General features: G+C 39.8%; 1 protein-coding gene and 1 pseudogene across 3 annotated transcripts in view; one reads left to right on the forward strand and one right to left on the reverse strand.

Moving 5' to 3' along the window:
• AOAH (acyloxyacyl hydrolase) overlaps positions 1–24,971 on the forward strand; it is a 196,849-nt gene that overhangs the window by 164,485 nt on the left and 7,393 nt on the right. Inside the window, exons 18-22 of one of the 3 annotated variants that reach the window (XM_073003781.2) lie at positions 901–959; positions 1,721–1,780; positions 6,820–6,916; positions 12,655–12,731; positions 20,326–20,510. In XM_073003781.2, coding sequence (XP_072859882.2) covers positions 901–959; positions 1,721–1,780; positions 6,820–6,916; positions 12,655–12,731; positions 20,326–20,454 — 422 coding nt within the window. In that variant the 3' untranslated portion in view covers positions 20,455–20,510. Of the gene's footprint in view, positions 1–900; positions 960–1,720; positions 1,781–6,819; positions 6,917–12,654; positions 12,732–20,325; positions 20,566–24,971 lie in introns of those variants that run through there. The other 2 variants (XM_020788153.3, XM_073003782.2) reach the window with 2 other exon arrangements.
• LOC140701493 (U1 spliceosomal RNA) lies at positions 22,057–22,211 on the reverse strand (annotated as a pseudogene).

The raw sequence follows: 24,971 nt of genomic DNA on the forward strand, positions 1-24,971 counted from the left end.
GTGATCTTACTCTTATACATACAAGTCTGAAATTGGTTTGTAGGTCACAATATTTTTAATAAATGATTTGAGGGGAAAGGCTTTCTCTCTTCTCCTTTCCCCAGAGACAGATAGGATTAGTACTAAACTAAGACATGTTTATATATTGAAAATGTTGTATGATTATTCAGCAGGGGTCAATTTCTTTATCAGAATAATACGGTGCTTGAAGAAATTACTGTACAGGGATATCTTGGTTGCGTGAAATGTAACTGGAATGAGGATTCTGTTGGATAGCAATAGAGCATTTTATAGGGGACTCTGCTATTTGTGGCACCACAACATGCATGCAGTGCAGATCTGCTGTATGAATCAGCTTGTGATAATCTCCCTGTGGATGCAGTTGCATAGATAACATATGGGAGCAAGAAAAGGCCAGTTTAAATCCCTTTTTAAAACCATTCTTCCTGATTACTGGAGATAGTCTTCTTTATTCCAATTTATTGTAGTAAGTCTAATGGGTAAACATTAGGATAGATGCAGAGTGATGAATAAAAACTAAAAAACCCAAAATTGAATTGGTCTCCTTCAGATGTTGCATTCAAACTCTTTGTCCCAAAAGGCCGAAACTGCTATCCACTGAATTTTGCTACCATTGCCTATGCAGAGTCTCTGAGGACTGGAATGGACATATGCCACCCATTACATTGGCCAAAACACACTACAAAATATGGTGTCAACATCAAGAAGTAGCCAGGGAGTAACTAGAGAGTAACTGACTACTAACTGAATACAAATTTGAAGTATCTGAATACAAACGTTATAAAGTCCTTATCAGGCAGACTCCTAGAGGGTTTCGGTTCTGTAAAGGATCATGATAGATTTTATCATTGTCAATTTAAAAACATTTCTGTTTTCCAGGTCAGTTAAACAAAGATGTCACTTATGGACAACTGTATTCATTTCTTAGCTGTCTTCAGGTGAGTTGTCCAAATATTCCATGCAATTACATTTTAGGCAGAGAAATGAAAAAGAGGTAAGGTCATGCCTTCAATTTCACTACTTCTTTTTGGTTTGAAAGATTTGGAGCTACTCAAAAAATTTCCTTTAGAAAGGATTTAAAAAATCGATGACTGAGAATTATTGAGGAGAATAATATTTGCAAGTACAGTACTTATGACAGCTGTAGATAAAATATGAGCTAGTCACAAAACATTTGATCAAGGCAGACCTTGCCACAAGTTGTAGAGCACAACCCTTTGAAACAATAGTAATGAAAGTCATTCTTCCTCTTCCCCACCAGTAATTTTTGGTGAGCTCTTGAGCTTTTACAATTATAGGGCCAAGTTTGGAGTACTTAGTATCGATATAGCTTTGGAAGGGAAGTATACACCCCTTTCCCATTAGGAAGTGGGAGAATGTGGTGTGATAGCTTCTTTTTTGAGGGGAACCAACCAATGTTTCAATTACATGTGTTAAGAGCATTAAATTAATGGACTGAATGCTAATAGCAACAGGTTAATTTTCTAATCCAAAATGCCAAACTATGCTCTGGGTTATTGTCATTCACTTGCTGTGTCCACTCCCTATCTCTGAAAAATCTAATGCTATTTGAAAAAAACTCTTATCCAAATATCTGTGTTTTGAATGTCACTGCAGCCAATCAGTTAATTTTGTGTTTTTGTACCTATTTCCACACACCCACAAAAGGGTTGAATGTTATTTTCCCACACCCCTACAGGTCAATCCATGCAGAGGTTGGATGTCTTCAAACAGCACACTTAGGGATGTGACCACAAAGGTATGTACAATATCAAAATTATTTTAAGACATACAGTATGCGGATTTCATCTCTCTAAGGCCATTATGTGGGATTGTTTTGTAAGAAAAGTAGGGTGGTGTTATTAATAGTAACAGTAATAATAGCTGCCACAACTGCTGCTACTGCTACTACCACCTCCTGAAGAAATCGGGTCTCCTGGTTTTTATTTAGGTGAAGAGAGGATGCTATTTCAGCTTCAGATTCTTAGGTTGCATCCAGGTTCTTACAAATGTCTTCAGTATATGAACGGATTGAAATGTCTTGTGCTTCAGTTCACATCTCCAACAGATGACACATGGCTGTCTCATGGAATAATACTACTATGAATGAACATGTATGCAAGATTGCAGGAAAGGCTTCATGTTTACCTGGCTTTCCATGCACAAAGGAGGTTTGACATAGCGATGTTTGCAGACAAGGTGCTTGCTTCCACGTGCAATGCATTCCTAAGGGAAATTGTGTCATGAGTTGCCTCGGAATCTGAATCAGTTCAGAGGAAACATGATGAAAACAAATGACTCTTGAGGGCCATTTCACTGAAGTAGTTTTGCCCATTCCCATTTTAACCCCAAGATGGATCTATGCTGTCTATGTACCGACTGGAAATTTTGTATGTATTGATGCTTATATTTTCTAGGCCTGTCTCAAAGATTTCATCCTTGCAGGCGAATGTCACTGCATGCACTATGTTTCTACCACTCTCTGAATAACATTTTGATCAATACTATATAAAAAGCCAGTAGATGCAGAAAGAATAATCGGGTTTTGTGACTACATTTTGTAACTAGCACGACATTGCATTTATTTTCCTACACATAAGTTGATGCCTTTGTCCAGTCCATGTGTTGTTTTATGTTTCTTTTATCAAGAGCAGCTGGATCAATCTAGTTGGGGCAAAAAAACAAAAGGAACTTGGTAGTTGGAGTCTACTACTGACTGCCCAATCAAAGAGAGGAAGTGGATGAAACTTTTGAAAAACAAATTGCAGGATTTTCAAAGACACACGACATAGTAGTGATGGGAGATTTCAGTTATCTAGATATATATTGGGAGGCAAATTCTAAAAGCACAACTACAAACATTTCCAACAAGAAAAAAAATTGGGAGGTGGCAAAAAAAAGCCAGTGTGGCTTCACAAAAAGCTCAAGGAAGACTTAAAAATAAAAAAAGAAGCCAAGTACAGAAAATGGAAAGAAGGCCAGGCCACCAAGTATGAATACAGAGAAGCAGCAAGGAAATGCAGCGAGGGCAAAAGCTGAAAATGAGCTGAGGTTACCTAGGGACACTAAAAACAATAAAAAGCATTCTTCAGGAATGTGAGTAGCAAAAGACAAAGAAAAGACATAGTGGCACAGCTCCTCAATGGAGATGGAAAAATGATATCAGAGGGCAAAGAAAAGGCAGAGGTGCTCAATTCCTGTTTTAGTTCAGTCTTCTACCACAAGACAGACTATGAACTTCCAAACAAATTGGAACTGCAAGTTAGGGGGACAGGATTGCAGCTGGAGATTGGTAAACAAATAATCAAGAAATACCTTACCATCTTGAACAAGTTCAAATCTCCAGGGCTGGATGAACTGCATCTGAGAGTACTGAAGGAACTGGCTGAAGAACTCTCAGAACCACTATCCATTATTTTATTGGAATCATGGGAAATGGAGGAGGTGCCAGAGGATTGGAGGAGGGCTAATGTTGTCCCTATCTTCAAAAAGGACAAAAAAAGGAACCTGGGAACTACAGGCCAGTCAGACTGACATCAATCCAAGGCAAAATTCTGGAACAGATCGTAAAGTGGTCATTGTGCAAGCACCTAGAAAATGATGCAGTAATAACTAGAAGCCAACACAGATTTGTCAAGAACAAATCCTGCCAAACTAATTTGATCTCATTTTTTAATCAGATCACCTCCCTGATAGACAGAGGGAATGCTGTAGACATAGTATATCTTGACTTTAGCAAAGCTTTTAACAAAGTGTCCCATGATATCCTGATTAGCAAGCTAACTAGGTGTGGGCTGGATAGATCAAGTGTCAGGTGAATACACAATTGGCTACAGAATCGTACTCAGAGGATGATGATTAATCGGTCCTTCTCTAACTGGGAGGAGGTAACAAGTGGGGTACCCCAAGGCTCAGTTCTGGGCCCGGTACTCTTCAATATTTTTATTAATGACTTGGATGAGGGAGTGCAGGGAATGCTTGTCAAATTTGCAGATGATACCAAATTGAGCAGAATAGCTAATACCCTAGAAGACAGAAACAAAATTCAACATGACCTTGATAGGATGGAACAATGGGCCGAAAGCAACAGAATGAAATTCAACAGGGATAAGTGCAAAGTACTGCACCTCAGAAAAAGAAACCAATTGCACAATTACAAGATGGGGGATACCTGGCTCAGCAAAACTATGAGTGAGACAGATCTTGGAATTGTTGTAGATCACAAGTCAAATATGAGCCAACAGTTTGATGTGGCTACAAAAAAGACAAATGTTATTTTAGGCTGCATTAATGGAAGTATAGTTTCCAAATCCCGCAGGTTGCTAGTCCTCATCTATCCAGCACTGGTTAGGCCTCACCTTGAGTCTTGTGTCCAGTTCTGGATAGCACAGTTCAAGAAGGATGCTAACACAATGGAACAAGTTCAGAGGAGGGCAACAAGGGGTCTGGAAACCAAGCCTTATGAGGAAAGGCTGGAAGAATTGGGCATGTTTAGCCTTGAGAAAAGAAGGCTGATGGGTGATATGATAGCACTTTTCAAAGTGTCATACAGAGGAGGGACAAGATCTGTTCTCGATTATCCCAGAGTGCAGGATGCTTCTGTCGTCCCAACTTTTCCCTCCAAATTTCACCTCAGAGAATTTGGAGTTTTTGATATCTGTTATATAGACACCAGTTTCACTTGCCTCCTGTACATTCTTGGGCTTTTTGTCTCTGATTAAGTACTTCAATTCTCCTGGCAGAACTGAATAAAATTGTTTTAACCCTATAATATTTTTCATATTTTCTAATGTCTCGACATTAGCCTGCTCTAGCCATTTCTCCTAGTATCTAACTAGATTTGCCCCCAATTGAGAATATGATTCCTCAGGCTTTTAAATCAATGCTTGAAATTTTCACCTCAAATGTTCAGCATTGATCTCAAGCCTCAGGAAAACCAATTTCCTGTAAGCCTCATAGTCTCTGGCTTGATCTAAGGGCATTTGGGACTAAATATCTGCTAAATCCTTACTTATCTGGGACCTTAATACAAACATACGGTCTTCTGCTTTTATGTTAAAATCCCAGCACGTGCGCTCGAAAGAGATCAAGAATGCCTCAGGGCAATCACCCTTTCTAAATTGTGGGAATTTTTTAAGATCTATTTTTTCATTTTCATTATTATTGCTGTTATTATTATTTAGAGATGCCAATTCTAAACTTTTCAGTTGTAATTGATACTCCATGTGTCTCTTTTCCTCTTCCATTTCCCTTTCTCTTTCTTTTAATTCTATTTGTCTGGCTTCTGCCTCAGCTGTTTCTCTAATTTCTAATTCCTTTGGTCTTTCCTTAGCTCTAGCTTGCAGAGCTTTTTCCTCAGCTTTAAGCTGTAAAGCTTTTTCCTCAGCTTTTATTTCTAATTCCCTTAAGTGAAATTCCTTCTCCAGTTTCCACTTTATAAACTCCTGGGAGGTTAAAGCAGCTTCTCCCCCTGAGCCATCATCCTCCTGATCAGATATTTCCAGATTTCCCTCCTCTTCATGAGGTAAAACTTGATTATTAGTTACCTCAACTGCCACCTTTCCCGCTCATTTAGTAGGTATATTTAATTGGATTTATTTGGACATGATGGTCACTTCTATTGAGATAGGCAGTCAAGCCTCAGTTTATAACGCTTTTTTCCTTTTCTGTGTTAGAGAGAGAGTTATTCTGTAGCTCTCTGTTGGCAGCCATGAACTGTTACTATATTTTCCTTCTGGCACCCAGCCACACTGTTTCTCTTTTTGCCTGCGGACACCAAAGTAGTTCAGAAATATTTACTTTAATCAAGCCTCTGTTGGTTTCAGGCACCTTAGCTATATTTATGACCCTGGCTTCCACTTGTCCCCTCAGTGCTCCTTCCTTAGAGCTTTGGATTTCAAGCTAGCCTACTGGTCTTTTACTTAAAGCTTGAGGTAACCTTAAAACACTGAATTTTCCTCAGAGCCTTTTCTTGTCCTTAGTCTTTTCCCAGGTCTGCGATCAGGAGCCCCTTCTAAGCTTTTCACTAAGAACTCTAGAGGGTTTCCCACTCCTTCTTGACAGTCCCAGACTAAAAGGTCCCTTAGGCTCAGAAAATTCACTTTTTTTCTTAGGCTTACTGGACTTTAAATCGCATCCCGCCGCTTGCCACCACTTTGTCGCATCCCCCTAGTGTCCCTAGTTTGTTCTCCCCAAACACAGGTCCACCCTCAGGATGTGTTGCCGCTTTCTACGCTGCCACCAGTGGATCTAGTCCACAATATACCAAATATATCTCAGACACGTGCTGCCAGTATAATAGGTTTATTGAACTCTTAATTGATATGTAAATCACAGTTGTTGGGGAATCATTCATTAAATTGGATTTTACATGTTTCCTTGTATGTGTTTTTATTCACAGTAACCTCTTTAACAATATTCTTTAATCACCTATTTATTCTCTATTCCTTTTAACTCTTTCCTATTCTCTATAACACTCCAACTTTCCAATCTCTCAATTCAATGTCCTAACTCTCTCACTTCCATTCCCTATCTCCTTCTCTGTGTCTCTAACTCCCCAACTGTCACTCTAACTCCACCCCTCCTGCCCTATCATAGGCTCCTGCACTAAAGCTCCATATGATGGACAGGAGTGGATGAGCATTCCGCCACAGGCCCTTCTAACTTCACTATTCTATAGTTCCGTAATTCTATGATTCTATTTTGAGGTTCCCTGAACTCCTGGTGGAGTGTAGGCTAAGAATTATTTTAGTAAAATAATAAACACATCCACATATCATTATTTTCTTATTTTTCCAGAGAGCTGCACAGCTTTCCAGTGTCCTGAAAGAAATAGCAATATCAGAGAAATATGCCAATTTTGATGTTTTCTACATGGATTACCCATTGAAAGAAAGTAAGATTATACAAGAGCTGAATAAACTGCTACTTGCTATATGTCATTAAAAGGAGGGTCTATGCCTAAGAGCTGAAAGAGTAATTTTCAACTGATGTTGCCCAAATATGGTGACAAAATTTGGACAAATTTAAAGTGTGGCCTAGAAATTATCTAAATAAATGCATACAGTGGTTTTTTTTTTTTTTTTTTTTTTTTTTTTTTTTAAGAAATTGGGGCACCACATCCACAATGAATATTTACTTGTTGCAGCTTGAAAAATAATTATGGCCTAGTTGAATTACTTTTCAAAGTATGGACTGCAGTAGTCAGTCCATTACTGGAATGAGGGAATATGCCTGCCAATGCCTAAAGGTGGCTACAAGTCTATAGACTTGGTTTTATTGTTGCAGCTCTATGCATCAGTTTTTATACATTTTCTTTGGTAAGATTTCATGAATTCTGCACAACTAGATCCCAACAACCACTACAAACCTTTGGTCTATAAATCTAATAAAATAAAAAATAAAATAATAAATACAGCATGGTAAAGGACAGTCATTTTCATTTTTCCCCTCAGGGAATCTGCCCTACATGGGCACCATACAAAGAAATTAGTGGTCTGTGAGGAGATAATAATAATCCTAGAACTGCAGAACTGAAAGGGACCCTATGGATGATTGAGTCCAGCCCCTGTTAAGGAGGCAGAATAGGGAACTGAACTCCCAACCTGTAACTCTGCAGATACCTAAACCACTGAGCTATAGAGATGATTGGACGATCTTTCAGCCACAGATAAAGAGCATCCAGAAGATCAGTTGTATGTATCAGTCCTAATGTTCCTGAAACTTCTAAGGAACAAGGCCCACAATTTATCCATAGTCCCTGACAAAAAGGAGACTGGCCAAGAATTCAATGGGATGCCAAATTCCATTTGAAAAGGAGCAGATATGGGATTGATGGCTCCTCCTCCGTTTACAGCAGCACAAAATTGGGTAATATTGATGCAAAATGGAATAAGTATGAGCGGGCTCCAAAATTCCTTTTTCTTACCTGCCAGTGGTAAGCAGTCCCTCCTCCATTGGCCTGTACCTCCTAAGAACTCTGCTTGATGTGCTGTTACTACAGCAACCTCCCCCTTTTATACAAGGGAAGGTCAACAGCAGATAAGAAGGCATGAAATAAGTCGTACAAGCTCATCCAGCCTCCAGGATAACAATCAGCAACATCTACTACTTCAGCTCCAGTCTTAGCCAGCTTTCGGAGAAGTTACTGTTGCAGAGTTTTGAATTTCTGCTTAAATTTCTCTACCTGCCCAGCAGAACTGCAGGGATTCATAGGACAGAATAGCTTCAAGTCCCACAGATTAGTCCACCCCTTTTCTCATTAACTGGCAGTTACAGTCTTAATAACTCACTCAGAGACATTAATAGGAGAAAGAATGAACAGTTTCTTTACTTACAATTTAACAGGTAACAGCAAGCTAAAAACATGACTGATTTTACCAACAACTTCCCTCCCTAAAGACAGGGAAAGAGACACAGAGCAGAGAGGTGGGGCTTTCTTTGAAATCAGAGGCAGGAGAGAACAATTGGTTAGTGCGGTATAGATTGACAGTCACACCAGCTCAGAAAGGTCCTCCCAGCCACATCTTCCAGGAAGTATGCGAGGTTGTAAAAACTGCAACAGTTATTTTACTACAATTCCCTCTCACCTGTGTTATCAATAACATTTCTCATTCTAACCCCAGCAGAACAGAGTTGCCTCGTTTGTCCTTAGCAGTTCCATTGTTTGCTAGAGTCATCAACATCAGTAATAGTAGCAAGACTGCTGCCATATTTGGTGATGCATTATTATTTGGATTCACTTAGTGGGTGGGGTGCCTTATTCTATTGAGATTATGGATCCTGAAATAATGGCCTTCATAGATGCCACCAGGCTTGCTGGTCCTGACCTTCCTTTGGATTTGGAAGCATGCTGAACACAGTTTGGTGTTAAATACAAGAGCCCACCTCTCCTTTGAGATAGGTAGCTAGCAAGATTAGTCAGACTTCATGGATCATTGCTTATATCATTGGCCCTGCCAGTGCGTCTTTTAGTACAACTCCCACAGTCCCTTGCTACTCTTGTGCCACCTGGGGCTTGTTCTGCATCACTGGTGTTTATGAATGTGCTCTGTCCATCCAAATGGGACTGCCAACCGAGCAAGGAAATTGCATGTGAATATTTGCTGCCAATTCTGGATCTTTCTCACTCAAGCTAGAAAGAAGTGCTTTGACACTTACTGGCCACAGTTATTTAGTATTCCTTTCACTTTGTTATGCAATCACTTATTCGTTACTTACGATATATTATTAATGGAGAAGTTGCTTGAATCAAAATCATTCTGAATGCCTTCTTAATATTTTGTGCAAGCTATTATTGAACTGCTGATGAGCCAAATTACTTTGATGTGTTAAATATATTATGTCAAATTTAGGAGGCTAGGGAGTGAGGAGCAATGTGATTAACATTCTCAGATTGATAAACAGAAGCCATCACAACACACCAGACACTTTGGCAATGAATTTCACAGCCCCATAAGCATGTTTGCAATTAAAGGCTTCTGCTTAGTAGAAGCGGCAATTGTCAAGTTTCTCTTCTAAGCTGTTTTTACTCTAATCACTGACCCATTTTTCAGTTTTGCTAAAGTCAGGGGAAACCATTTTTGGAGTCCCAAAATATAAATTATTTAGCAGCAGTTGCAAGTTTTACTTTTTACTTTTCTTTTTCTTTTTGCTTTAGACAAAATCCTGACTTCTATAATTTCAGAGTTCTGGCACTGAATCCATGAGGGGCTGGTCTCTATTCAGTATCTGTGTATTTATTAGGTATCACTCTTCTCCAGTGCTCTCTCCGGCTAAAATATGGGTGTTTGTATTTTGAAGTCTCTTTTAAACTAACTGAACCATTTGGCTTTGGCATAGGGCCTCACCTCAGCCAAGAGTGCATGACTGTTTTATGAATAAATTTTTTAACATGCTATTCATTACATTCAAATGCGGCTTACCCCTCTTCCAAAACACTGAGGAGCACTCACAATGTGAAATGATCTGTGACTCATTTTTGCTTCTGGAGGGTCTGACAACAACTCTCTACTGGATTGCTGAAATGAACAAAACATGGGAGGCAAACCAGGCATCCAAAATGCTCCTTGATTCTAATGCTGAAAACAGGTTCTTGTGTAAGTTCCCATGGACACCCTCCTCCTCCATTCTACTTGGTATGTTTCCCCTGTGCCACCATTTTGCCATTCGCTCCAGCTTACAGTACAAAATAAATTTGATCTACGAAGCCTGAGGTTTACCCAGCCCTGCTTTAGAGTGGGAAGCTGAGTTTCTCTCAGTGAAAGTAGGATCACCTGTATCTTTGTGGCTAAGACTAGAAGTTATTTTCTTGGGCTAGATCCAAGATCTGCTTTCTGAGGCCAAATGCCAGCTCTGCAGTTCTAGGATTATGATGGTGATGATGCATTCTCCTAAGAGATTATGCTTCTGCCACCCCTTTATCTGAGTTTTCCTCCCTCTTTCCACCGTAGCTCACCCCCTTTATCAGTGTTGCCTTATCTTTTGTTCAACATTTTTAAAGAATCCGCAGTCGGAAGGATGGAGCAAGAAGGTTTATTTCAGTCAACCTAGTTGCTTGGTCTAAATTTGAATCCAACTCATGAACTTCTAAGCATTTGGGAAGAGGGTCTCCTTGATTTAATTGGCTTATCTAAGCTGTGATGCTGCAAGATATACAGCTTGAGGGCAAGTGGTCAAAATCTCATGCTGAATCTGATTTAATGCAGTCTGGATAGTATAAGTGGAAACAATGCTAGATTGGCCATGATGCATACAAATATTTTTTTTCTTCATCTTTGTTGCACCTCTGAGATAGCTGTTTATTTCCAGACTTTCTCAGCTCCATATGTATTAATTCCAAAATCCATTATATTCCATTTCTGCAAATGTCTTCATTATTGTTTACATCTACATGAATTGTCGTTTAGTCGTGTCCGACTCTTTGTGACCCCATGGACCAGAGCATGCCAGGCACTCCTGTCTTCCACTGCCTCCTGGAGTTGTGTCAAATTCATGTATTTAAATATGTACAGTGGGGTCTTGACTTGAGAACTTAATCCGTATTGGTAGGCAGTTCTCAAGTCAAAAAGTTCTCAGGTCAAATCTGCATTTCCCATAGGAATGCATTGAAAATCATTTGATCCATATCTGCTCTTTTCCGTCCATAGAAATTAATGGGAAGCTGCTATTCCTCCTTCAACCACTAGAGGGGGATATTTTGTTTCTTTTTTCCTTAGGTCAAGAAAGGTTCAGGGAAGGCAGGGAAAATACAGTCCAGGCAGTACAGTGGACCCTTGACTTACAGAATTAATCCATATTGGAATGGTGGCTGCAGGTCAAAAAGTCTGTAGGTCAAGTCTCCATTGAGCTAGTAGTAGGCATCCTTCAGTCTCGAAAGACTATGGTATCGTGCTCTGTATGGAGGACTTGGAACAGCGTCTAGTGTGGCTGAGGAGGCCAATTCGAGAGTGACAATCCCTTCCACACTGGAGACAAATCCAATCTGTCCCCTGTCCAGCTCCCTGGTTTTGCTTCCTTTGTGACTTCCTCTTTGCCTCAGCCTGCTGGACAAGGGTCTCTTCAAATTGGGAGAGGCCGTGATGTACTGCCTGCCTCCAGGCTGAACGATCAGATGTCAGAGTTTCCCATCTGTTGAGGTCTATTCCTAAGGCCTTCAGATCCCGCTTGCAGATGTCCTTGTATCGCAGCTGTGGTCTCCCTCTGGGGCAATTTCCCTGCACTAATTCTCCATATAGGAGATCCTTTGGAATCCGACCATTGAGCTACAGTGCATTGAAAATCCATTAATCCCGTAACAGGCCATTTTTGTTCCATTTTGGTTTTTTTCTGGTCTGTAAGTCAGATCTCAGTCTGCAAGTCAAATCTAAATTTTGCGGCCAGAGAAGTCTGTAACTCAAAAAGTCTGTAAATCAAGCCGTCTGTAAGTCAAGGGTCCACTGTATTTCCAAGGTTTGTTTGTTTTTAACTCACAGAATACACAGACAGAAAGAGGTTCTTCCTCAAAACCTATTTTTTTTGTCAAAAATCTAAGATGTGTGGGTAATCATGTCTTGGTTTAAAAGGGAACAGCATTCCTGGAAGCCATGCTACCTTTTGATGGTGTGTGGGGTGTGTGTGACCTCTGCTGGATTTCTGGGTTATGGGCTTCTAGATCCACCAAAGTTACACATTAACAAACAAAATGTAATATAAATATGAAGAAAGATGATGTATCTAAATATTTCAGGGCCAGATGCATGTAAGGCTACAACTTTATCATTTGTTTTCATGCACTGATGACCTTGAAATCTGGTATCGAGGAAGAAGCCAATAAACCATAGAAAATAGTAGTTCTAAATCAATATTAATTTTAAAATTTCTAACTTTGTCTCATTCTTATTCTTACTTAAAATAATTACAATTGGTTCTACCAGTTTTTATTTTCAAAAACCTACCCTTGCATTACTATCCTGGAAAATTCTGCCTGGAAGGGAAGAGGATTGAATATAGTACTGCTCCGACAGTGTTACATAAATCATTATCATCTTCTTGTGCAGCAGGCATCTGCTAAAAATACTGCCTCTGATGCCATGTGAAGTGGATGTGGTGTTTGGATGTCTGGTGCATAATTTTCTCTAATTATCTGATTTGCAGTTACTGAGCTGTGGCACAAGTTGGGAGGAGAGACCTGGCAGCTGATTGAACCTGTGGATGGCTTTCATCCTAATCAGGTAAAAAGCAGGGATGGGATGAGTGGGAAGAAGATAAAAGGGACCCTAGCAATAAAAGAAACCTGACTGTCCCCTGGACCACATACTCATGCATGCAGTATTGTCTTTCCATGACCATCTTGGTGCTCGATTGCAAAGAGAAAGGCTCTTTAGGCAACCTCTGTTGGGTCTTTAAGGACCACTGTCTGTCCAGATAGTGCTGTTTGGCTGTCCTTCTGTAGTGAGAATTCAGAACAGATCAATGTAAAACCAGTCATTGGACATTTGATCATAGTCTTTAAAAGAATTGTATCAATATGAGAACCTGTTTGGTGGCTGGGATTTTGTTGAGACACAGGAAGTCCACCCCTTTCTCATTAATTGGCACTTAAAGTCTCAATAACTCACTCTGAGACCTTGGTAGAAGAAAGAATTAAAAAATTGTTTCTTTAGTTGCAATTGCTTTAAATTACAGATTTGGGTTTGCTGTTTTCTTTGCTGTATATGTACTTGCAACCAAATGAACAGATGAACAGCAACAAACAACTGCCACCAACCATCGAAAGAGAAGGACAGAACACTCAGCGGAGAGGCAGGGCTCTCTTTGAATTTCAAACTCTGGAAGGAATGACTTTTCGTGCTGCATAGATAGACAAGCACCCTAGCCCAGAAAAGTTCCTCCCTGTCACTCAAACTATAGACAGTGCATGAAGCTGTAAATAAAACTCCATCTTCTGCTGTCAATTTGCCATATCATGAAGTGGCTTAAGAAGAGAGCCATTTCAGGACACTGGTAAATTAAATACTTCCTCTCCTTCTCTGGAGAGGCAGAGGAAAGTATTTGTTTAAAATACTCTCTTAGGGTGGCACAGGCATGCTAGATATAAAAACATGAAAAAATTGAAAACTTCCTCCCAAAAGCAATGAGACAGGAAGGGGCAACAATGTGCATTTTTTTCTGTTTTGTCTTAAAGGTCAAGAACTTGCCTGCAGCCAAACCCACTGCCAGCCAGTGTAACTTTAAGCATCGAAATATAATCACTTATACACCATGCTGTTCATCTTGCCTTCCAAGCACTTCCATATGCATTGACATTGCCAATAACCATGAGCCCATGTTATACTTTTGGGCATATAATGAGAAGACAAAACTCATCTTAAAAAATAGACAAAAATGCCGTGAAAAGTGAAAAGTATTATTTTGACTTTAATCTGACCCCAATTGGCTAAACCTACTGAGTTTACTAAATTATCACCTCAATTCCCAGATGGAAGACTCACGTTTTCTGTGTCACACCCCAACCCCAACCAAGCAGAGACATGTCCGTTTCAAAGAATGGCCAAATGGGACGGTGTACGTGCAAATGGCCTGTAACTCTTTGTTTGAAGAATTGGCGTGTGATATCCAATCCACAGCTGCCTCTGCAGTAACTTTAAAGCAACTCTAATGCTGCCTGCATCTTTCCTGACTTACATTTAAGAAAGACATGCCTGGCAAAATCTTTCTTGACATGAACTTTTGAAGTTTTTCACCTGACAAAGTGGTCTTGATCCACAAAAGTTTGCATATTGTATGATGATATATATATTTAGTGGTCTATAAAGGTATTGCCTACTTTTGCACCTGAGCAGAACTGCTAATGATAGGATTTTCAGGAGGTTTCTCATCTGTAGTGTCATTGTCAGTCCATAGAAGGAGCCTCCCAAACAGTGGGAAAGTATTATTAGTAGACTCGGGCATCACCTGGGCAATGTCCTTCACTTCCAGAAGCATTTCATTGCAAACTTGTTGATGAGACAAATAATGCTATTGAAGTAGCACACTTCTGGTCAGGAAGTCTTGACATTCTGATTTGTTTATGATATTGTCTGTATTTCACATACATCCATAATTTTGGGTTGTGCAACACTCTAATACAAATAAAGAAAATAAATAAAAACAACTTGATGGCACTTAAAAATGACACAAGATGTTCAACAGACATAAAGTATGTGGTTAATGTTTGCTTCTTTTCTCTCCTTTGAGTCCAGTATTGTCTGCTACCAAGTCACTTTGTTTCACCCCATACAAATATGTAGTGCTTCCTATCCTTAATGGGAAATGGTTGCCATTACTGGACGCTTCTCTTGGATTTTCCAGATATAAACTTTTTACATACCATTCTGTCAATATAGATGTGTGTACAAGCTGACACAAATTCATACTAGGTGCTTCAAACATTATTCAAAATTTTCTGTAATAAAATGAGGCTGCAATATTATACACTCTTACTGTATAAGGCCCATTGAACTAAAATGGTTTGAGTAGATATATATTGGGCAGCCCTGAAAAATGACTTATTTACATACAAATACTTCTAAACTGTATTTCTTAAAACAAATAAGAAACATCAGCAAAATAGTACTTTATAAACAATACCAGCTGAGAGGAAGAAAATTACCCATTATGGAAATTATGGATTTCACTTAGTCATAATTAACTTAAATCCTAGCAGTTCAATTAAGTATACTCAAAATATGATCAAGTCTGGATCCAGCCTGTAGCCCAGCCTTTATATAGCAAATGAATTCCATCTCATGTACAAAAGATGTTGTTAAAGGGTTTGGTCTAAATCCAATTGTTATCCCTAACTAGAGTAGGGCCATTGCATGCAGGACAGGCTGAGTAAACACTAACATAAGCTCTGTTGATTCAAGTGGCCTAACAGTTAAATTTAGCCTTTTATCTCATATATCTGCTTGCAACTAGTTTATACCACATTAATCATTATAACCTTCAAGAATCTTGGATTGTAGGGAAGGGACTGATAATTACATTAAATAATGTAGTAATGTTATATAAGTCAGTGTAATAAACAAATAAACTAATTATGGAGTGCTCATTTTATCAGAGAACCAGGTAATTTCCATTCTGTTAATTGAATAATACTCCCCCAACAATATCTTACATGGAACATTTGGGCTGCAATAGAGAAACAAATTAATTCAATATCAGCATTTGGCCCACTGACTTCTACTGGGTCTTGACAGCAATCACTGCCCTATTCATACTGGAATCAACTTCTCCCTAAGAATTTTATAGAACTATATAGATTCCTTTCCATCCAGTCCATGCCCCTGGCCTCCTTGGCAAGAACTCGATAGGAAATACACATCTGGTTTTGCGTTATGGTTCTTATATACCAAGAGTAGACCTACCCCAACCACCACAGAAATTGATTAGGAATACTGAGAGTAACAGTTCAATATCTGGAGGATCATAGTTTCCCCACCTCTGTGTAATAACTAAAATATATCATTTCACTGAGAAAAGCCCATTGGGGGGGGTGTTTTAGCTTGAAATGGCTTTTGTTCAGACCAACCTGTCACTGCTGGATTTACAATAGGAAAACTGCCTAGTTGCTTCTAGCAGTAACTATGAATGTGTCGGAACAAATGATTTCTGCACTGGAACTGCTTAAAATTCAAGTAGAATTTTCAGAAACAAATCACATCTAACAGGGATCAGAGCTCCTACCAAGTATAGTATGCCTAGCAATTCCATCCCTAAGACTGTGTTTTAATGAATGGCTTCTGGAAGTATATGTATTGGATGTAGCTGTAATATTATACAATTCCACCATCTCCTGTATCATTTTAACCAGAAAAGGCTGTATTTCCCTCTTCATGATGCCAGCCTCTGCTGTTCAACTCTCAAATAACTATTTGAGGGATAGTTTAGCTTTAAAGGCAACATTTGCATAAATGGTTGATTGTTTTGTACATATGACATGACTGTGCATTTCAAAAGAACTTTATGAAGCAAAATAATCTGATGGTTGTAGGTTTTTGCTTTTATGCAAAGATCTGGGAGCAAATTGATCACACACTAAAACAAGTCACGTTTATAATCATAGGTGAGTGGAACACAAAAGCAAGAGACAAAGCAGAACCAAATGTTACTGAAAAATGTGGTCTAGTGTCAGAAATGAAGCAGTAGAATGACTCATAGAGTTCTACAAAGCCAACTATCTGTTTATTGCAAATACATGTTTCAAACAATTGAACAGAAAACTGTACACATGAACCTCACCAGGTAGCCAATATAGAAATCAAATATGCTACATAATGGGAAGCAGAATATGGAGAAGCTGTACTCTTTCTGCCAGAACAGGACCAGGAGCAGATAATGTTGTTGATCATGAATTGTCAATATCCAGCATTAGAGTAAAGCTGAAAATGAGCACTAAAAGAATCCTAGTGCCAAACTATAATTTAAGCAACATTCCTGAAGAATTTTAAGTCCACAGAAGAGATCTGCATTACTAAACCCAATTGACCATGAACCAGAAGAATTGTGAATTTAAACCAGAGATATTATTAGGAAATAATGCAAAAAGGCAATTCTTGTAGTAAAAAGAAAAGAAAAACCTTGATGGATGATGGGTGAAACACAATGGGAATGGACAGGGAAGAAGCAAAAGTAAAAAGGGGCAAAATTGGGTCAGAGTCCTGAATACAGCTTTTCAGCAACTGTCACATAAAGAAAAAGAGAACTATTACAATAACCAGTGCAAAGAAATAGAGAACAACAAAAGGAGAAAAACAATAAGTCTTTTCCAGAAGATCAAAGAAATCAAAGGGAAATCTAAGCCTAGTTTAAGAATGCTGAAGAACCAACAGGGAAGTGCAGTATCTGACCAGGAGAAAACGAATAAAGTGTGGGAACAGTATGCTGAAGACTTCTACAGAAGAGATAAAAGGATGACAGCCTCTTTTGAAAAGGAATCCTGCGATGAAGAACCTGTAATTCTACAAAGTGAAGCTGCTCTGAAATCATAGTAAAGAAATACAGTAAATTACCAAGGGTAAATGGGATTTCGATAGAACTATTTCAAGGCACAGAGACTGAATTTGTAAAACTCCTAACAAGAATACACTAACAAATATGGAAAGCAAAACACAGACTGGAAATATTATATATATTCCATTTCCCAAGAAGGGAGATGCCGAGGAATTCAGTAGCTATAGGGCCATTGCTCCAATTTCCCATGCAAGTGAAGTGATGCTCAAGGTATTGCAACAAAAGGCTTTTGCCCTGTAAGGTGGGAGAAATGCCTGATGTGCCAGTTGGACTTCAAAAATGGAAGAAGCACTCAAGATCATATTGCAAATATCTGCTGGCTACTGGAGGATAAAGAATTTCAGAAGATCCGTCTATGCTTTATAGACTCCAGTAAAGCTTCTGATTGTGTAGATCATAAGAAACTATGAGTTATTCTGAAATAAATATGTGTGCCTCAGCACATGATTACCCTATGTATAGCCTGTACAGAACATGGAGAGACAGAATGGTTTCCTATAGACAAAAGTGTAAGACAAGGATATATTTTATTTGTTTATCTGTTCAGTCTGTATGCAGAATACATCATACCGAAATCTGGACTAGATTCACAGGAAGGAGGAGTGCAAATTGGTGGAAAAAACATCAATAATTTAAAATATGCTGGCAACACTATCTTATGGCAGAAAGCAGCAATGGCTTAAAATAACTTTGAGTGAAAGTGAAAGAAGAAAATGCCAAAATAGGACTGCAGTTCAACCTTAAGAAGGAGGAAAACCTGACTACAGAACTACACAACTTTAATGTTGACAATAAAGAAACTGGAATTGTTAAAAATTTTGTTTACCTTGGTTCAATCATCAATCCAAATGGAGACTGCAGCCAAGAAATCAGAAGACTGAGATGGAAGGGCAGCCATGAAGGAAACGGAAAAGATCAAGTTACTGGATGTGTTACTGCAGACCAAGACCAAGATGTCGGTGTGAAAACTGGACAGTAAAGAAAGGTGACAAGGGGGGAAATTGATTTGTTTCAAATATGGTGCTGAATGAGAGCACTGCAGATACCCTGGACTACCAGAAGGATGAACAAGTGGGTGCTGGATCAAATCAAGCCTGAACTATCCATGGAGGCAAAAATAATGAAAACGAGGCTGTCATACTTTGGGCATGAGAAGGCAAGATTCTCTGGAAAAACCAATACTGCCAGGGAATGCTGAAGATAGCAGGAAAAGAGAAAAACCAAATCAAAACAAAAAACAATTGTTTTATTTAAATTTAAATTGATTTTTAATTTAATTTACTTTGGAATATACTGTACACCTATTTATTAGCTCTGAAAACATTATGATGTGAATGGTGATGTATGTGTCATTAATTTAATTGAGTTGCTTATAGCACCTTATTTTAATCACATCATTATTTACATCTGAGTGCAACTTCAAAGATGTAAGCAGATTTACACAGTAAGAGGAGACACCACCACAGAGTGGACAGCTTGAAGTAAAACATATTAATGAGCTAGGAAACTGTTGTCACAGTGTACCAGGCAGACTAATCTGCTTTTCAGACCAGGTTTGCAACAGAGATTTCATTTATCCTTTCCCTGTTATGTTATGTGCAAAGGAAGTCTAAGGAACCAGCACACCTACCCAGGATGAGATTTCTTCCTTTACCACCAGCCAGATGTCTTTACTTAAAGAAGGCCAATGTGGCTACACTAATCCATGCAACTGTAATCTCAAGATTAGACTACTGTGATTCGTGCTATCCTTGAGGACAACTTGGAAGCAAGAACTGGTGCAATATGAGGCAGCTAGGATATCAGGTGCTTCCTGTTAAGATCATATGACAGCTATTTTTCAACAGCTGCATTTGGTTGCCAATGGTTTTCCAGGTTCAATTCCAAATGTTGGTTATCATCTTAAAAGTTCTACATTGCTTGGCAACCATATATTTATCAGACTGCCCTCTACCAGGTGCCAACTGCCAAAGCGGTCCAGCCTAGTGTACTGTATTCCAAGAAGATCCTTCCATGACATTGTCCCCATGCACTGGAATTCTTTTCCTGGACTCTGCAAAGTATAACATCTCTGAGGGGATTCAGAGGGAGATGTAAGACAGGGTCATTTCAGAGAGCCTTTGGAGGCTATTCACCAGTTACATGTGCATTTTATATGTTCATGTTTATGTTTTTCCTAGGTTTTATTGTATTCCATCATTTATATAGAATATTTTATTACAGTGGTGCCTCGCTTAACGAGTGCCCCGCTGAGTGATTAAATCGCTTAACGAGGGGCTCTGGGCCATCGCTGGAGCATTCGCTCAGCGATGGCCCCTATGCCTTTTTTTGCTTTGCGATATTCGCTAAGTGATTCGCTTAGCGAATATCGCATAACGAAGCGGGGGAGAACAGCTGATCGGCGGTTCCAAAATGGCCGCCAGAAGGTCCGCGCTGCATTTTCGTGCCCTGCCCTCACTTACCGAGGGCGCGAAAATGGCGGCGCTATGGAGGAACATCGCTTAACGGTGAGTTTTAAAGCCATAGGAACGCATTGAACGAAGTTCAATGCGTTTCTATGGCTTTTTAAATTCTGTTTAGCGATGTTTCGCTATAGCGAAGGTTAATCCGGAACGGATTAACCTTGCTATGCGAGGCACCACTGTATATGCATTGTTATTGTGTTTTGTGCCACTCTAGGTCACTTTGGAGAGAAGAAAGATGTATGAATTAGTAAAATTTTAAAAAGCTCTTCCTCTCAAGGTATTGAAATGAAATTTTGATCACTTCTAGATTGCTTCTGCCCTTGGAACAAGAATCTTGTGGGAGAAGATACTCCGTAAATGGCCTTACATTCTTGGAAAAGAAAATCCATTCAACAGGGAGATTGCATCAGTCTTCAAAGATCAAGGAGGACACTGATTTCAAATAGGAATAGCAAATCTTTATTTCCTATCCATGGTCACATTCTCTTGGAGGTAATTTATCAAGGGCCACAAACTGGCAAAAGTATTAAAATTCACTTGCAAATTCCCACCGCTCTCTCTCTTTTGTAATAATAATATTTGCTTGCTGTCATGTCAATTCAGAGTTATGATGACTCTTTTCAGAGTTTTCTAGGTAAAGAATATACATAAGTGGTTTACCTTTCCCTTCTTCTGGGGGTGCCCTGGGACTATTCAGCTTGCCCATGACTACATAGATAAAGGTTCCCCTTGACATTTTTAGTCCAGTTGTGTCTGACTCTAGGGGACGGTGCTCATCCCTTTTTTCAAGCCGTAGAGCCAGCGCTTGTCCGTAGACAGTTTCCGTGGTCACATAGCCAGCATGACTAGGGAATGCCATTTTACCTTCCCACTGAGATGGTATCTATTTATCTACTCACATTTGCATGCTTTCGAACTGCTAGGTTGGCGAGGAGCTGGGACAAAGCGACGGGAACTCACTCCGTCGTGTGGATTCAATCCTATGACTGCTGATCTGATCCTGCAGCACAGGCTTCTGCTGTTTAGCCCACAGCAGCAGCACGTCCCTCTGCGCCACCATGACTACAAAGGCTAGCTCTTTTCCTTGGAGACACAGTGAGGAATCAAGCTCCATAGCCAGATACCTAAACCACTGAACTATCCTGAAGCATTATTTGTCTTCAGACTATAAAACCATACTTTTTTTTTACTACAGGCAAATTAAAAGATTTGCCTAATTTATTTTGAGAGAAAATGCATGCTGCTGTGTAATTTTAATCTGAAAACTGGCTATCTGGTGTCTAGCACTGAAACTACTGTATGTCAAGTATAGAGAGACTTTGGGTCTTCTCTCAGATAAAGTTTAAAAAATAATTTTTTTGAGGTGAAGCTTTATCAGAAAAATATTGTTTCAGAATTTTGCTGAAAGAAAACAATCTTAATGGGTGGGGCAATACTGGACCAAAATCAGCCAGCATGAAACTTTGTTTTCTCATGCGTCTCACTGGGAATTAAGGATTTACTTAACTCTCAGACATGGAAGTCAATGAGACTTAGATATTATTCAGAAGCATTAAGCACCTCCTTTTTTAAACTAGAGTACTGGTTCCTAGGTACCTTATCATTTGTTTTAAATATATATTTTGTTTTGTACTCAAAACAAAAGGCACTGAAGCTGTAGCCCACCCATTTAATTAGTGTTCGAGGTTGTATTTGGAAAAGGGATGAACAAGCAATTACTGTATTTTTCGCTCCATAAGACACACTTTCTCCCCCAAATTGTGGGGGGGAGAAAGTATTGCGTCTTATGGAGTGAATACAGTAAAAAAGGGTTCAACCACTACCACCACCACCCAGAAGCCTCCCACTGCCATGCTGGGAGGCCTCTGAACTGGCACTAGAGACTGCTTGCTATTTGGACCTCACCATTCTGCACTGTTGGCTTTCCAATATCTGCTTCCTGGAGCCCACCTGGAAAACCAACAAGGCCAACAGGCTTATGGCAGCAGTCAATGAAAACAGCCAAGGACCAAACAAGAAAGAGTGATTCTAGAAAAACCAGGGGAAACCACAAACACAGTCCCCCACTTAGGCAGTTGATTTTCCCACATTTGGGGAAATCACAGAGGTCAGCACATCCAAAGTGCAATAGATGAGCCTCACCCTGGGAAAACCACTTTGATGATCATGGTATCTCCCCTGCCAGGTATGAGTTGGAATGGCCCCTGAACCTCCTGCCCCTTTCTGTGCCCTGTCCCCCAAAGGCATGGTGACCCCCCGGCTGCACCTCCTGATCAGAACAGGGCTGCACAGCCCCAGTCCCAAAAGAGGCCAAGGGAGCTACTCAGTGTTTTTGGGTGCCCCACAGGACCCTCATCAGGGGCTGGATGTTCCTCCCACAATCCTCCAGTGCACAGATATTAGCATACCTAATATGCAGGGAAGGCAGGGAAAGCGGGGAAATTCAAACATTTAGTTAGTGAAGAGGCTGCTTGTCTGCTTCCTTGCTAGTCCAAGCAGTTAGAGAGCAGGGAGAGAGACCTGGAACTGCCTGGTATTGTCATTGTAAAATGTGAAATTTAGTTTAAAAGCTGTTTGTTTGGGGTTAGTGCTTGGCTGAAAAGGTGCTCCGTTTGAGTTGAAACCTGCTTGTGTAGAAACGTGCATACCAGTACTTGCTTTAAAAGCTGTGTGGGAAGCCGTTCAGACCAGCGCCAATCAGCTATTAGGGGAGAGGGGAGGGGAAAGGAGCAGGAGCGGAGAAGAGCACAAAATGGCTGCCGGCTTCCTGCTGGCTTTTAGCTGTTTGGGGCTCTTTTTTTGCTGTTCTGGGGTCTACCAAGGCACTGTGAAGAGCCAGGCTCAGTCTACAGTACCTGGTAAGTGACTTTCTTTTAAGTTTTTTAAAGTTTCTGACCTCCCCCCCCCATAAAAATGCATTAATTAATTTTCAATGCATTTCTATGGGAAATTTGGATTCAACTTGCAAACTTTTCAACTAGTTCTGGGCATCTAATAGAGAATGTATTTCCAAAGGGTGTTGCAGCAAGGAAACTAACTGTGCCGCGTGACTTCTAACTGGATTACAGTACCTGCTTCCTGAATTCAGCTAGTATAGCTTGTATTCAGTTTTTTGGCTCGTCAAGAACATTGTTCATGGCTTTGTGTGGCCTAACCTGTTGTGCCTTGCATGCTATAAATGTTCAATTATGTCAGAAAATGGAGATTTGGTCTTATGCTGAGCATGTGCTACTGCTGGTGAATGGGATCAGGTTAAGCTTTGTGTTGCTGTTCTTTTGCATAACCTAAAGTAAATAAGGAAAACCAGCTGTTAAATAGTTTAATTCCACTATTTATCCTCCACGCAACTAAAAGGGACCTCTCAATGCAGTGCCAAATCAGACAAACCATTTCTAACTTAATATAGGCTTGAGCTGTAGCTGGGCAGAGTTGCACAACAATCTTATCTGTTATTGAGACATTTCTATAAGCATAGGGAGGAGGTGGATGAAAGGAAATGTAAAATATAGGTAGAGTGGTATAGGTCTTATCACTGGCTGATAATGGTTTATATGTACTTGAATTAAATTTATGGTACACAAATTTATGGTACATAAACTAGAGTACACAAAGCTTTAAGTCTCTCCATTTGTTAATGACAGTGGTGATGGTTCTTAATGCCACTGTTCACTTTACATGGTTCAAATGTTATTCTGTTATAGTTTATTAAATATTTTATTACACTATTTGGTTCAGAATATATTTTCCCTGTTTTCCTCCTCTAAAAATTATGTGTGTCTTAAGATCCGGTGCGTCTTATGGAGCGAAAAATACGGTGACTGTACACCATTGTAGGCCTCAGCGCAGACTGAGGTATCCACTGAAGGACAGAGTATATGAATCCCAATTGTGTTAGTGGTTTTTCCTTCTAAAATAAAAAGTAGTGTTTGGCCAGGGAGCTGGAATATATACAACATTCATTTCCAGTGTCCCTCCCTGTATTTTCTGACACAAAGGGGTGGGCTCGGGCTTCAGGGTCTTTTGTTCTGAGTACAAAACAAAATATCATGCTTCACATGGATCAAAACAATTTATTAAACTCAAATATATGGTGAAGATTAATCCACAGGCCATCTTGTACAGGGAAAAGAGCAAGTTAATGGCATTACATGGGAAACTCTACTCCAGTATTGTTGTTGTTGTTGTTGTTTAGTCATTAAATCATGTCCGACTCTTCGTGACCCCATGGACCAGAGCACGCCAGGCCCTCCTGTCTTCCACTGCCTCCTGGAGTTGGGTCAAATTCATTTGGTAGCTTCAATGACACTGTCCAACCATCTCATCCTCTGTCGTCCCCTTCTCCTCCTGCCTTCATACTTTCCTAACATCAGGGTCTTTTCCAGGGAGTCTTCTCTTCTCATGAGAAGGCCAAAGTATTGGAGCCTCAGCTTCAAGATCTGTCCTTCCAGTGAGCACTCAGGCTTGATTTCCTTTAGAATGGATAAGTTTGTTCTCCTTGCAGTCCAGGGGACTCTCAAGAGCCTCCTCCAGCACCACAATTCAAAATGAAAAAAGATCTACAAGAGCAATGGTATTAATACCCCCTACAGCAATGTTACTATTGTAGATACAAAATTGTGGTCTATACGAAAGACTCAAAGTAATATTCCGATCTTTGCAAAATACACTATTAAAAGCAATGTTCCCTCTAAGCTGTGTAGCCTTGCGCCTCTAAAACACTGGATTGGGGCTGCGCAACCAAGTCAGAATTGGTGCCCATTTGTTTTCAGTCATAGCTGGAACCCCGCGCACATGAGGCTCCCACCCCACACTAGCAAAAAATTAGAGGGAACATTGATTAAAAGTCTAAAGTATTGGTGAAGGCACCACACATCTTCTTATTTGGCAACACAATGTATCTTTCACTAACTAGTGTTATGTCCTGAAATCTGAGCAGTCCCCAGGCTGCAGGAA

Source organism: Pogona vitticeps, chromosome 6 (assembly GCF_051106095.1).
Source record: "Pogona vitticeps strain Pit_001003342236 chromosome 6, PviZW2.1, whole genome shotgun sequence".
Classification (NCBI taxonomy): domain Eukaryota; kingdom Metazoa; phylum Chordata; class Lepidosauria; order Squamata; family Agamidae; genus Pogona; species Pogona vitticeps.